Below are 14,488 nucleotides of genomic sequence, written 5' to 3' on the forward strand. Positions count from 1 at the left end.
GTTAACGAGAGGATCACTGAGATGATGTCAGCAGGTCCTTTAGTGGCAGGGCTGTCATGCAGTGGAAATTTTTTTTTTTGGGATGAAGTTCATCTTCATGGCAAAGAGGGACTTTGTAATTAATTGCAATTCATCCGATCCCTCTTCAGAACATTCTATAGTAGATGCAAACTGCCATCATAAAAACCGAGGCAGCAAACTTTGACACAAATATTAATTTTCACATTCTCAAAACTTCTGGCCCCAACTGTACACATTAATCTTTTAAACATCACCTTATTTTTTTTTTCTTTACTTTGTCCTCTTGGGGTGCACTCCCAATCACTGTCTTGGGTACCAGTAGCATTCATAAAAAAATTACACTGGCTTTATTAATTAACATGTGCTTCTGCAGCACCCATCAACTATTATTTTGGCACCCCAGGGTGCTCTAGTTAGCTGAGCTACAGGGTAGTTGGCTGCTCCAACTTAAACAGGCTTCACTTTTTAAATGAAACATTAACAACAACAAAATACAACACAAACCAGGAGCAGTTACCACAGGTCAGGGTTCAGAGTAAAAACAAACAAGAATAAAGTTCACATTGCTTTTATAATTTGACATTCTGAAATAACATGCTGACACGCTTTTTAAATCCTTTTTAAATGTTCAAACGACAGATTTATTTCAAACCATTTCATTGTGTATATAGTAACGTGACAATATAATAATAATACAGTTAATTACAAATGACATTTTATTCTTTTCAGTGGAGATATAGTTTAACATAATAACTATTTCTCCAAAACCAATATCCACATAACCCTCATTTTTAATGCTAATTTGTAACTCTATTTACAAGTGTGTGTGTGTTTTCTTTACAATGGGACATAACCAAAATAAATATTGAATAGTTTGAGGAATACGGTCACAAAGTAACACTTATCTGTATTCATTTTAAATCGCTAAACAGCTAGAATCTTTACAGGACAATGCCGATAAATTATCTTGGATGTGACCTCCTTGACGTTATTTGTTTTACTGTAGCTATTGGGTAACGTCCACCTTTTTTTCTCCCATTCAAACCGGCTAGACGTGACACTCAAAGACCGAGACACACACACACACACACATTTACTGACAGACACACCCAAAAGTAGGTTGCTTAACAAATGACCAACAGATAAACTGTAAAAATAAAAATATTTCCGCTCAATTTTATACAGAAACGCCACTGGTCAGCTAGTCAAACTAAAATTCGCCGAACAAGTACTTACTCTATGAAGAAATGCCAATCTCTCCATTAGGGCCGCAGCCATAACGCGGCGCTGTCAAAGCAAAGGGCGGGCATTTCCTTATAAGGTCGCCCAACAGCTAATCACATGTCAGGACGAATTCCTCTCGTGATTGGCGTTCATAATGACGCTACTCAAAGCATAAGCCAATAAGAGTGAGAAGTTTAAATTCCGTTTGATTGGTGTAAAGAGAAAGGGGTGTGGACAAACAGTAACACTACCTATGACGACTAATAAAGGCGCGGGTGCTGTCAATTTCTTTGTCGCTACTTGATGTTCTTTTGGGTAGTGGAACAATGCGTGTTTTTCTTTAGTCAGTTATTGATATTTACAAGATAGAAGAAAGAATCATGTCCAATTCAAACGTGTGGTTAACTAGTCGGGAAAGAATGAGGCGCTTTCCAGAGCTGCTGGCAGTTTGTGCGAAGGAGGTGAGTCCCGATATCTCAATGGATCACTGCGCGATCTAACGATTGCCCTTGGCTATCAGTGACATTTTTCAAAACTTTTCATTACTGTCTCGAACAATGTTTTCCCAATTTCGTGTTTCTTGGACATCCGCGTGGTTAACAGAAATAGTGACAACCTTTTGTTTATAACTATAAGCAAGATTTAGAGGTTAAAAGTATTACTAGTCAATGTCACTGGTGTCGCGTCGGTTAGCTAGGTGTCCGCTGTTTCGATATCTGGGCAAGACAAAAATCGATCTTGGTGATCGACGAACACTCTCGCTGAATGGCAGGCCATTGTGGGAACTTTTATTAAAATGCAAGGAGAGCTTTCATAATGTGCATCACTGGTAAGTTAATGGAAGCTATTATTAAGGAAAACCTCGAGCAGCGCATGTCTCGAACAGGAGTGTTGGTGAGCAGTAAGCATGGGCTCAGATGAGGAAGGTCGTGTTTCATTAATATGCTGGAATACTGTGAGGGAAACAACAAAAGGATATGATCAGATATGGGCTTATAATATTATTGATAGTGAATTTCAGAAGGCTTTTTGATAAGGTTACACACGGCGGGCTGAAAATCAAAGTAAAAGAAATGGGAGTCCAGGGTGTAGATGGCTACAAAACTGGCTAAAACTCGCAGGAAGCAAATGTTTAAGGAGAGGGGGAGCTTTTTCAGAATAAGGGGATGTTCAGCAGGGGTCACTCCTGGGGCCTGTGCTATTTTTATTATACTGTAAACGATCACAACAAGAACACTTGTATAATCGATTAAGCTGGTTAGGTTTCAGATGATGCTAAACTAGGAGGAAGGACAGAGGACGTACAGTCAGGTAAATCGTTACAGAGGGCATAGCATGTAATCAGTGGGGGGTAAAAAGGGATAAACTCTCACTTTAATATTCTGCTATAGAAATTCTTTGTGATCATCAATAGTGCGACCAGAACTGCACATAAAGCTGAATCTGGAGTATAGTGCGCCCAGACATAGCAGCACCTGAAGCCGTGCAGAGGAGAACAAGCAAAAGCATCCCAGGACCTAAGGACATGCTGCACTGTGACAGATTCGGAGAATTAAACCTGCTTAGTCTCAAGTAGAGGAGACTGCGTGGGGACCTAAACCACACATTTAAAATCCTCCAAAGGTATTGATAAAGCAGATGCAGCTGAATTATTTTAATTTAATGATGAATCATGTGCTCAAGGACATGGATGGAAATTAAGGGGATGTGTATGTAAGCCCGGAAACACTTCTTTAGGCAAAGAGTTTTTTGGGAATGTGAAACAACTTAACGGAGACATGGAGTTGAACCAGAAACCTTTACGACCTTTAAGAAGGACCTGGCTTAGACAATGGGACAGCTGAGCTATTAGCTAAAACAAGTAAGCCTGTTGGACTGAATGGTCTCCTTCTGTAATAGTGTGACTTTGAAGACCCCAGGGGCCAGCTGCTTAGAAATGTAATAAAAATTGGACTACTGAACTTCTAGCCTGAAAATGCCCCAACCATGATGCGTGGTTTTTTGTTTTTTTTTAAGTTTATAAATCTGTCCCAACCTACAATAAACGGTCTAAGGATTTCACTTTTGTATTTCAGTGTCTCATGAACTTGAAGCGTCTGAATTAATTTTTATTTGTGTCATGTTTCATTTTTTCAGGCTGCCGTTTATGGAAAGTGTGTTGCCAGTTCAGGCGAGTATGAATTAAAAAAGGACGCCTGTGGCAGGGAGTTTCAAGCTCTGAAGAGATGTTTTATAGAAGCGGTGAGTCCCGTCACGCTTTTCTCACCTTCCATTTTCTAAACCCTGGGCACAAGTCCATTGTGCGTTTTCCCTACCATTCATTCTTAATCATAATTGGTCGTCGCCTCTTCTTCGATGTTGCTGGGATAAGCAGAGGCTCCCTTTAAAAATGAACAAAAACATTTGGAGGATATCTGCGATAGGCAACTAGGAAAGGAAGTTAAAAACAATTAGACTGTGATACTTTAATTATTGACACTGAAGGTTCACCTTTCCATTTATTTTTATATGTGGCACAGTAACAAATGTTTTATTTGTCTCTGCAGGCTAAGAAAATAAAATAAACCTGGCAGCCCTTACCAGAGTTCCATGGGATCTTTAAATTAATTGGAAGATGGAAGACATCAGGTTACGGCCGTCTCTGCCATGTTTATAGCAACAGGGAGATGATGTCCACCTAAACGTATGTGTGCAGGTATAATGGGTGCAATATGACCTGAAAACGCAGATTCTAACTTACAGACAGACACGGAGCCAAAGGCAAAGAAAGGATTTGATTTAAACATCAAGAAAACTGGACAGGTGAAATATTCAATGGTGACTTAGAAAGAACACGCTCGATATATCATACATCCAAAAGACGTTTTAAAACATTGAGATGATTCAGAATGCAATGAACATATACAGATTTATATTAAATTTATTTTTTTAACGTGTGTCTAGTCTTCTGCAATTTGGGTTAAGCAAAATTTAAACTTAGGGATGAGAGGAACAAAAAAAAGTTATTGAAAAATGGATAATCACTTCAAGTAAATCTCGAATGGAAAAGTCAAATAAAACATGCAGTAGGTTTTGGAATTGAGGCCGTGGTGGTTAAAATGCAGAGAGTGGCATTTTGGAGGCGTATAAAACATTTAAAAGGGACTGACTGTTAATGATTATGGGGCCGGAACGCGCATGTTAAAAGTGCAGGCTGCTCTCCCAGAGTTAAAGCAGAGTTGTGTTTATTTAAGTTGTCCCTCAAATATAAAGCAGAATGTCAAAATCAAGATGGTAGCATTTCAGAAAGGTTCTCTTTTAAGATATCCCTAACATGAAAGTCACACCAAACTGGTTTTAAGGATAATATATATATATTGATCTGATTTAATTACACCATGCATTTAGATGCAGCAGCATAGACTCCGAGAGTGTTTTGTGTGTGTTGATTCTGTACGTCATCTGCTGCAGTCGGTGTTAATGGCTAAAAGATAGTCGGTCAGATACATGATTCTGCGTTTATAAAAATAATTTAAAGGTGGATGCAGCATTTAAGCTCCAGCTTTGACTCCTTAGTAATTTCTTTAAAAGGGACCTAACACCACATATTATTACATATAACTAGTGAAACATGGGCCTACCGTCCTAAAAATGTTACAAAAGTGTGGATATAAAAAAACGGTGAACTCTACCAACTTCCACTTGGCAGTTACTACTTTAAGATGCTCTACTGCAATGTTTCCCACTCTCGGGCCGGGGGGCTCACTGTGACGGCAGGTTTTCGTTCCAACCAGCTTCCTAATCAGTGACAACACCTGATTACACGCTGATCTCATTTAATTAGCTGGTGTTATTTTTCTTCTACGTTCAGAAAAGCACATCAGCATGATTTTTACGTTTATAAATCATTTTGAAATATTTCTGCTATTGCTATTGACTTAAATGCTTAACTCTTGTTGATTTCATTATATTTTGCCCTTTCTCTGTGCAGTTTTACCTCCTTCGTTGTGTCTTATTAATGACAATTAAAAACGAGCAGAGGAGACACCCTGGCAAACAACACGGAATAATCAAAGGCTGCAACGGGTCTGTATCGAAGGAGTGACACAAATACCGTATTAAAGGAGTGACAACAATGGAGTGACAAATTATGATTAAAATTTTATTAACAAAACTAGAACCACTGAATTAATATTTTAAACTTGTTTACAATTCTTGTTCTCCATCACTGAAATTATCTTCCACCTCATAGTTGTTTACATTTCTTGAACTGAAATGCAAATTGTGTGTAATTCCACAAAGGTATTCGTCGAGAGGGATGGTTCCATGTCTCCTGACAACAGTTGCAAGCCTCTCTTCCCTCTGGATTTGTTCTTTCTGGTTGTCACTCCTTTGAAATTTATATCGGAGGTTTCACTCCTTTTGTTATGTCACTCCTTTGAATAGGACCAGCTGCAACTACTTTAGCATCAGACCCACTAATTAGTAAATAATGGATTAATTAAACAATTAGAACACCTAGAAAAGTAGAATGAAAATCAAGATGAAAATATTGTCAAACTGGAAAAAAAATACATTATTCCCATATAACTGCTTGGTACGTTTTTTTTTTAATTTTTTTTTACCAAACTTAGTTTTCTAATTTCTATATTGTTCCCAAAACACAGAACTTGGGAAATAACACATCACTTAATTAGCCCAGGAGTCCAATTAAAAGCAGAAGCTGATTCGAACAAAAACCTGCAGCCACAGTGTGCCCCCAGGACCGAGGGTGGGAAACACTGCACTAGTAGGCTTCTGGTGGCTCATCTGAAGCAAGCTGAACTCTTCCATTTTTGGTAACACACTGGTTTTTTTTTGTTTTCATCATTTAAAAAGAAAAAAAGCTTGACATGGACCATTTCGCTGATTAGCTTTGCTAAGTTGTGGTCTTCGACGAGACTGGGATGTAAAATCACTGCTTCATTTGGTGTTGACAATTTAACGATCTTCTCGATTGTTGCTGTGCATTTCTGTTTCTAGGTGTTTGTTGCATTGTGTATCCTGGACTTCATCATGCATGCCTATAAGCCACCGTGTTCGTCTGCTGCTCAGTTGTTTCTTTTATTCAGAATGACTTTCTGCTTGTCAATGTGACTCAGTGTTGTCTTCTTATTCTTTCTCATTCTTTGTCACATCTGTGATTTGCTTGACCCTTGGATGTTGCTGCTCTTCTTTTTCTTTGTGCCATTTTGGTTACCGCGAGGTTTTGTGATCACTTGGCTATAAAGACTCGGTGATCAATAAACACAACACTTACACTTGATTCTGAACATGTCATGTGTCCTGGAAATGGGGGTAGCAATAGATGGGTTTGCTGGGACTTGTGGTTTTATTACAATCCCTAAACCACCTCTCAGGTTGTATTCAGAGTTACTTCTTGCTTGTGTTATGTGCTTATGCATCTTGTCTTCTTATTATTCCACAGTCTGCCATGTGCTTGACAATCAGCAGATACTGCTGCTCTTCTTTTCCTTTCTGCCAATAGAATGGTCATCACTTGGTTCCTCCATCACTTAGCCGTAAACACACAACCATTGGTCCTGGCCACCAGGTTGCTGCTGCATACAATTTTTTTAATTTGCAGAACATATCAGGTCACATAAGCTGTCAATGTTTGCAAATAATGGCGTGACAGATTTACAGACATAGTATTTTATATATAGGGATGGGGGCACCTGGATGGCTAACTTCACATAACACATTCAACCACAAATGACCAGATAAACAAATCAAGCAGTGATCTACAGAAGTTTCCGTCGCTGACCAATAAGTGCTCACTTGCACAACTTTCAGGGAAGTTTTTTTTATCATTATGTGCCAAGTAAAAACTAAGGAATCACAAACTGTTGAACAAATATTTTATTTTTGTTTAGAACACCTTTCAGAACCATCATACTTCAGGGTCTGTTTCTACTCAGACAGGCCTTGAAGTAGCTCTGGTTACACATGGAGGAGGAGCGGTAATTGCAAATCTCCACTTGCAGGCCGAGGCTGGACACTGTGAAACACACTGAATGAGGTAACCGGTTTAATAAAAATAATATACAAAGAGAGTGAGAAATGAAAGATCATGATACAAGAGCTGGGACATAGAAACACAAATTGTTGGTCCACAGGTAGGGACTCTCCCGATTTGCTAATGTGTTTTAACGCGGTAGCACTTGAATGTCCTTTTCTTTCGGCTTTACAGTTACATCCACCTAGGAGTTCCATACTGTTTTTTTCTGTTAAGCCCCTCGTTTCACCCTTTAATCTCCTCGAAATGAATCTCAACTTCTGAACAAATTCATTGTCAACAAAACGACTGAAGGTACTGACTTACTAAACCGTTTGTTTGCAATCCTAAACCACAAAACTACACTAAACATAATCTCATCTTTCGTAACCAAAACAGTCGAAATGAGCGCTCACTTTGTATTCTCTTTTCAAATTTCAAATCTTAATTTGCTACATAAGTCGCACTCTTAACTTAAAAGAAAATTAAAAAGACAAAAAAAGTGGTTGGTCCATAGAAGAGTAGTAACCCACGGAATGAATCAAATGATTTAATGAACGGCTTCTTGATGCATACGAATACGAACATAGCAGGCCTCGTCAGGAAGTGGCGAGGGATCGTTTGGCTCGGGCACATCTGCACACAACCTAAGCTTATGAATCTAATAAAGGAGGAGATTTCCATATTTTAACCAAGCTTGAAAACTTGACTGTAATTTCTTTCAGGAGGACGTTGAAGAATGAAGTCCTGTTCCATCCCCTATAAACTATCGGCAATGCACGTTTGGCTCTTTGGACGGGAAAAAACAAAAAAGAAGTGCGGCTCGCGTTCTATTTTAGAATCTTGATCTTTCCTAGCTACTCCACTTTGGGCGCAAGTTTAAAAAAAAAAAAATCCTGAGAAGGAACACCAGCAATAAATTGCGATTCTCACGTCAAGATCTCGTTAAAAGTCCACTAGAAATGAAGGCACTTGAAGCAGAGGTTTGGGTCAAGCAGTTTACAGCACAAATAACGTTAGCACCACTCTACCCTCTAAAGCAAAAAAGCATCGAAAATGAACGTGCGCTTGTCCTAGCAGGCGTGTATCTAAGTGGTCTGTGAAGCAAAACACTGAAGGCTGCAAATTGGTACAACACTAACGTATCGTTTGGAAATCACCTTATTGTCTCACTCTCCATATTTTCCCCTCCCTGAAAGTGCGAGTAAAGTGCAATTAGTGACTACGTGGGTTCATGTGAAAACGGCAATCGCAGTGAAGCTTTACAAAGCACTTCAAAATGGTGGATTTAGACTCCTGAATGGTTTTCTACCCAGCAGTCAGTGCACTGCATTGAACAAAAACAAACAAATTTATGGACATCATTTATATAATAGTTACTAAAAAACTGAAGGTACTTTTCTATTATTCGTAATGCAAAACCCTCCCAGAGTTATTTTAGAAAAGCGGCCCCCTGATTTGCGTCACCATAATAGAAAAGAACCAAATTAAAAGTCAAATATGCACACTGGTCAGGCACACCAGGTCGGACTGCAGTGTCTGGGGTCTCACAATTCCACATACCGCTAAATTAAAGAGAGAAGGACAGGTTAGGAACTTCTTATGTCATAGAAGGGCATGTCAGTTTGTGACACGAGGGGAGGTTTTATTTTACCTGCCATGGAAAACAAGCCTTTTCAGTAAAGTTCTAAAAACACCCGGTAATTCAAAAGCAGTCAAACCTGAGGCATCCTGTAGAGACGTCCATCCGGAATCCTTCCACGTGGGCGTCGGGGCTCCAGTTGGCGGTTGAACCCAAACGTTATTCCAGTCTTTGATAGTAAAGCATTTATTATTGTGGCACCTTTGACTGCAGGGGGGTAAAATCAAGATGATCTGGCAGGCTTCGCTCCAGCCTTAAGAACCAAAGCATGGATGTGCTCCAGCTTTAACTTAAAAAATAAATACCAAGAAAACACAGTACAGCTGTGTCAAAATTCCAACGAACCCTTTGGGTCCAACACTAGTTAAGTATTTACAATTGCAAACTAAAAATCAAAATAGTAATGAGAATGTGTAATGGTGAGAGGGTAGGAGGGAGTGGGGTGTGTGTTGGGACCAAAATCTGATCAGATGAAGGTGCGTCCTTATCGAATGGCGAGTGAGTCCTTGTTCATCTCCAAGGGGCAAAACACAGTTAATTCCCCACCAATCCCATCCCAATAAATGGACTCCGACTCCCTCCAGTTTAAGAAAACAACAAAAAAGTCCTCTTTGGTGACCAAGTTGGTTTAATCCCCCGTTGATGATATTCACTCTTCTTTCTCGGAAATCAATTTTTCTTGCTTAATCTGCCGGGTGTGAACCAGAGATCCAGCTACAAGTCGAGCCTCCAGTGCGCCAGGCAGTTTGAAACCTTCCAGGTTCATCAGGGATTCTAAGCCCACTAGCTGTACTGCAGCCAGTGGGTCCTGCAGCTCCCTTTTCTTCCTTCGTTTCAGATCCATCTCGCCTGCGTTGTGGTTGGCTTTATCGTCAATCACCCCCCTGCCCTGAAGCTGGTCACCCTGCTCTATATGTATTGCATTGGCCTGTTTATTTTTATGCTCCTCACTATGCAGCTGTTCTGCACCCCTCTTAAGGTTGTCTTCTGCATGCTGCACTTTCAAATCTGCTGGCGGCTTTTCGGGATCTTCAGCTTTCTGAACCAGATCATTGACGGCAGTGTCAGAATTCTGCATGTGAACCTTTGCTTGTGGATTCAAATCCCCAATGGGCGCCACCGCCACTGCTTCTTTTTCTCCTTCATCTATTGCATTTTTCAAACGCTTGGCATGATCACCATCAAGTTCAGTTATCTCTTTGTCTGCTTCAAAGGATTTGGAATGTTTCAACAATGGCTCCTGAACCTTCTTCCCTAGGGGAACGCCCCTGGCCCCCACTTCTCCATGGTCAATCTGACTCTTCTCAGCTTTTATTACAACAAAATTCTGGCCATCCTTCTGCACCTGCTCCTCTTTCAAATTCAGATTCAGTTGCACTGGTAGAGGCTCTGCCTGTGGTGGCTTCAACTGCACTTGCTCTCGTTCTTTAGGATCCTTCTGCTTCATCAAGTCAATCTTGGGTCCTACTTCCTCGTTCAGAGACTCTTGTGGGACTTTTGGAACAAGCAGCACCACGTCGTTCAAGTGCTCGGCAACGTGGTCCTCAACTTCTTTCGTTACTATGACAGGTTTCTTATTTTCAGCATCTGGATCGTGGGGAACTGGTGCCACAAGCTTGGGGTCATCCTGAGGAAGAGGAGGATTGTGCTGGTGTTCTAATTTCTGCGATTCCTGATGCTGACTGTCATGCTGGGCTTCCACTAGAGGATCTGCTCCTCCAGGTTGCTGCACCTCATGCAAATCTACGACTCCAGCACCTTGCTGTTCTGTAGACTTCTTTTCTTTTTGTGGTTCCTGTTCTTCCTGTGACATCTCTGTTATGGAAAAAAATTAGTTAGAAACCATACATCACAAATTCTGATCTGATGATAAAGACATTTAGGTGTCTGGGTTCCAGTCGGCCAAGGCCCAGATCACACTGTACCCGGCCCCTATTCCTAATGCAGGTGGAGGGCATTCATTCCCACATTACGTTTTTGGGCTGTGCATGACCAGACGCCATGGTAGGTTGGGCCACCAGGCACAATTCTCCCAGGTGTACAGGGCAGGGTACACTCTATCTTTATGGAGCTGCATTATTAGGATCTGTACATCACTGCATCACTCTTCATCTGACTCCTCACCTGGGGCCAATTTGCCATGTGAGGCCCTACCAGGGGCTTCTACTACGGAGAACGTAGGTCACAGGGGCACTCAAACCTCTCGGTAGTAAAAAGATGGACGGTCCTCTTCGAGTGGGAGGCAAGTTACTAAATCAAATGGAGGAGTTTAAGTACATCGGGGTCTTGTTCACGAGTGAAGGGAAAGGGGATTGTGAGATCTACAGATGGATTAGCGAGGGCGGTCGTTATACCGATCTGTTGTGGTGAAGAAGGAGCCGAGTCAGAAGGTGAAGCTCTCGATTTACCAGTTGATCTCCGTCCCTACCTTCACCTCTGGTCACAAGCTTTGGGTAATGACCGAAAGTATGAGATCACGGGTACAAGCGGCTGAAATGAGCTTTCTTTGCAGGATGGCTGGGCTCTACCTTAAGAGATTGAGTGAGAAGTGCAGACATCAGGCTCAGCGTAAAGCAGCTGACCCTCCGCATTGAGAGGAGCCAATTGAGGTGGTTTGCCCATCTGATATGAATGTCTCCTGGATTCCTCCCTGTGGAGGTTTCACCGAGCATGACAAACTGGGAGAAGAACCTGGGGAAGACCCAGGGCTTGCTGGGATGATGACATCTCCCAGATGGCCTGGGAACGCCTCGGGATTCCACAGTATGAGTTGGCAAGTGTGCCTCGGGACAGCGACTGTAAGACTGTTGCCCCCACGACCCGGCTTCGGATAAGCGGCAGGAAATGGACAGATAGATAATAAAGACAGACATTCACAAATCTGATTCAGTCTTGACCTACTTACAAACTCCCCAACCCCAAGTGGCAATCCTAATTATCTACTATTCAACATATACAGCGGGTGAATACAACCCTTTTTGAATAATGCAAGTTTCTATTTAGGTATTCCGTACTTAGTTTTAATTAATTAATTATCATATGCAACTAATTTTTTTTTTCTTAACTTTTGTAAAGCGCTTTGAGCTGCATACGGTGCCTATAAAAAGTATTCACCCCTTTGAAAGTTTGCACATTTTCTTGTTTAACAACATTGAATCCCAGTGGAAATCATTTTGCATTTGTTGATGCTGATCAACAGACAAAGACTCTTTAATGGCAAAGTGAAAACGGATCTCTGAAGTCGTCTCAATTAAATACAAATATAAAACACAAAATAACTGTCAGTATTCACCCCCTCCAAGTCAGTGTTTAGTACAGGGCAGCCATGACAGCCTTGGGTCTGTGTGGCCAGGTCTCTTTCTCCATGAGCTTTGCACTTGCACATCCTGACTCTTGCCATTTTTCATCATCATCTTCTTCTTCTTCTTCTGCTGCTCAAGCTTCGTCGGGTGACATGTTGATTGTGAGTGACCTTCACAATGTTGGGTTTGTAGCCATTCCTCTGTAGCTTCAGCTTTATGTTTGCGGTTGTTGTCTTGCTGGAAAACAAATCTTCTCCCAAGGTGCAGGCTTCTTGCAGACTGCTTCAGGTTTTTACCCCCCAGCATTTTCCCATATTTTGTTGCATTTGTTTTACCTTCACAAGCCTTCCAGGGTCTGCTGCAGAGAAACATCTTCACAGCCTGTTGCTGCCACCATCATGCTTCAAAGTGGGGATGGTGCGTTTGTGATAATGTTCAGTATAACATAACGTTTAGTCTGCTCAGGTTGGGTCTCATTGGACCACAGGACCTTCTCCCATTTGACGCTCCATGTGCCTTCTGGCAAACGTAAGTCTAGATGTCTAGCTCTAGGCCCAGGCACAGTTGTCTTTGCGGTTAATCCAACCTCAGCCACCGTAGCTTGTAGCTCCTTCACAGTCTTCAGAAGTCTCTTGGTGGCCGTCCTCACTAGTATTCTTCTTCCATGTTCAGTGAATTTTTGTGGGTGGCCTGCTCTTGCAGATTTCCACCTATGCCATACTCTTTCCAGTTCTTCATGAATCACTGAACTGCATATTCAGCGACACAGAGGATTTTCTTGTCTCCATTGCTTGACTTGTGCCTTTCACAGAGTTGTATGGAGTGTTCTTTACGTCTGCATTGCGTAGGTCTGCCCAACACAAATGCCCCAGATATAAAAGTGTTTATACTACAGTCAACTGATACCCCGGACAGGTGACCTCCATTGAACTACCGTATATACTTGTGTTTTAAGTTCTCCTGAGGATAAGTCGGGGCTTGATTTTACCCTATAATTTCTGGTATTTTATAATATTGGTCGTATAAGTCGAATGTGGAAAACTCACGCTATTGGTCCAAGGGATTATGATATGCTAATATCCACCTGAGAGAGTAACCACGGGGGGCACGGCCTTATTTTCTATGTATTGTGCCTACATGACCACACAGTAATACTCAAACTATTCCGAAGTGGCATTTGCACTGTTGTGTTTTTTGTATCTCACACCCTCATACACCTTTATCGTAAGAGCATCCCTTATCTACGATAGAGCGTTCGATCAGAAGAAAATATAAAGCTGGTTTTAAATTAAAAGTTGTTGACGTGGCAAAGAAATTGGTAACTGCACTGCTGCAACAAAATTTGATGCGTCTGAGAAACTGATGTGAGATTGGAGGAAGCAAGAAGACGTTAAAAATTTTTTAAAAATGTGTCGCATTTTTGAGTGGGGTCTGATTTTACAATCGATTTTTCAGGTTTCAAGACCCAACTTATACACGAGTATATACGGAAATTCTGTGACTTGTAAAGCCAATGAGCTGCACCAGTGAGGAGTTCAGGGTGTCATGAAAGGAGATGAATTCTTCTATAATTGATTGTTTTGCATTTTACATTTGTAATTTAATTTACATTGATTTTTTCACTTTGACATTAAGGAGTCTTTTTTTTGTTGATCAGTGTCAAAAAAAGCCAAATTAGATCCACTGTGATTCAGGGTTATATAACAATAAAATCCGAACACTTCCATGGGGATGAATACTTTTTTAATAGGTGCCATATGTGGTGAAACGTACTACAGAAATAAAGGCTGAGGTTGTTATTTTGCTCTTTTGTGAAGCTGGTATGCCAAGGCATTGAGCCTACTTTTCTGACCTGGTAGCATTTATTGTGGTAACACTTGCCCTAAATCCGACTCCATATTCCATGCAGCGAACGCTAATGAAAGGGTTCTGTTTGTTTACATGCTATTTCATACATGTTAGTACTGTATATTTATGTTTTTGAATTTTGTTAAAATATTGGTTTTAGAGCTTTTACCCTTATGTTCCACCCACATTAGGCCACTCTAGACGAGAACAGGCCATTCAGCCCAACAAAGCTCACCAGTCCTATCCACTTATTTCTTCCGAGTTTTGAAAGTCCTTAAAGTCTTACTGTCTATCACACTACTTGGTTTCTTATTCCAAGTGTCCATCGTTCTTTGTGTAAAGAAAACTTCCTATTGATTGTGTGAAATTTATCCTTAACAAGTTTCCAACTGTGTCCCCATGTTCTTGATGAACTCATTTTAAAATAACAGTCTC

General features: G+C 40.9%; 3 protein-coding genes across 11 annotated transcripts in view; 1 reads left to right on the plus strand and 2 right to left on the minus strand.

Moving 5' to 3' along the window:
* tepsin (TEPSIN adaptor related protein complex 4 accessory protein) overlaps window positions 1-1,360 on the minus strand; it is a 40,849-nt gene extending 39,489 nt beyond the window's left edge. For both annotated transcript variants that reach the window (XM_028819918.2, XM_051936541.1), the window contains exon 1: window positions 1,258-1,360. In XM_028819918.2, coding sequence (XP_028675751.2) covers window positions 1,258-1,299 — 42 coding nt within the window. In that variant the 5' untranslated portion in view covers window positions 1,300-1,360. The remainder of the gene's footprint in view (window positions 1-1,257) is intronic.
* Window positions 1,361-1,490: 130 nt separating this feature from the next.
* On the plus strand, window positions 1,491-4,171 carry ndufaf8 (NADH:ubiquinone oxidoreductase complex assembly factor 8). Its single transcript, XM_028819922.2, has 3 exons — window positions 1,491-1,706; window positions 3,382-3,486; window positions 3,792-4,171. Exons 1-3 carry the CDS (start codon window positions 1,626-1,628, stop codon window positions 3,807-3,809), a joined length of 204 nt encoding a protein of 67 aa, XP_028675755.1. The 5' UTR covers window positions 1,491-1,625; the 3' UTR covers window positions 3,810-4,171.
* A 2,939-nt stretch (window positions 4,172-7,110) lies between these two features.
* Window positions 7,111-14,488, minus strand: part of slc38a10 (solute carrier family 38 member 10) — a 65,254-nt gene continuing 57,876 nt past the window's right edge. For 7 of the 8 annotated variants that reach the window (XM_028819914.2, XM_028819917.2, XM_051936537.1 and 4 more), the window contains one exon: window positions 7,111-10,718. In XM_028819914.2, the coding sequence (XP_028675747.1) occupies window positions 9,553-10,718 (1,166 nt within the window). In that variant the 3' untranslated portion in view covers window positions 7,111-9,552. The remainder of the gene's footprint in view (window positions 10,719-14,488) is intronic. The other variant, XR_007936709.1, reaches the window with a different exon arrangement.

The sequence above is a fragment of the Erpetoichthys calabaricus genome, chromosome 14 (genome assembly GCF_900747795.2).
Source record: "Erpetoichthys calabaricus chromosome 14, fErpCal1.3, whole genome shotgun sequence".
Lineage (NCBI taxonomy): Eukaryota > Metazoa > Chordata > Cladistia > Polypteriformes > Polypteridae > Erpetoichthys > Erpetoichthys calabaricus.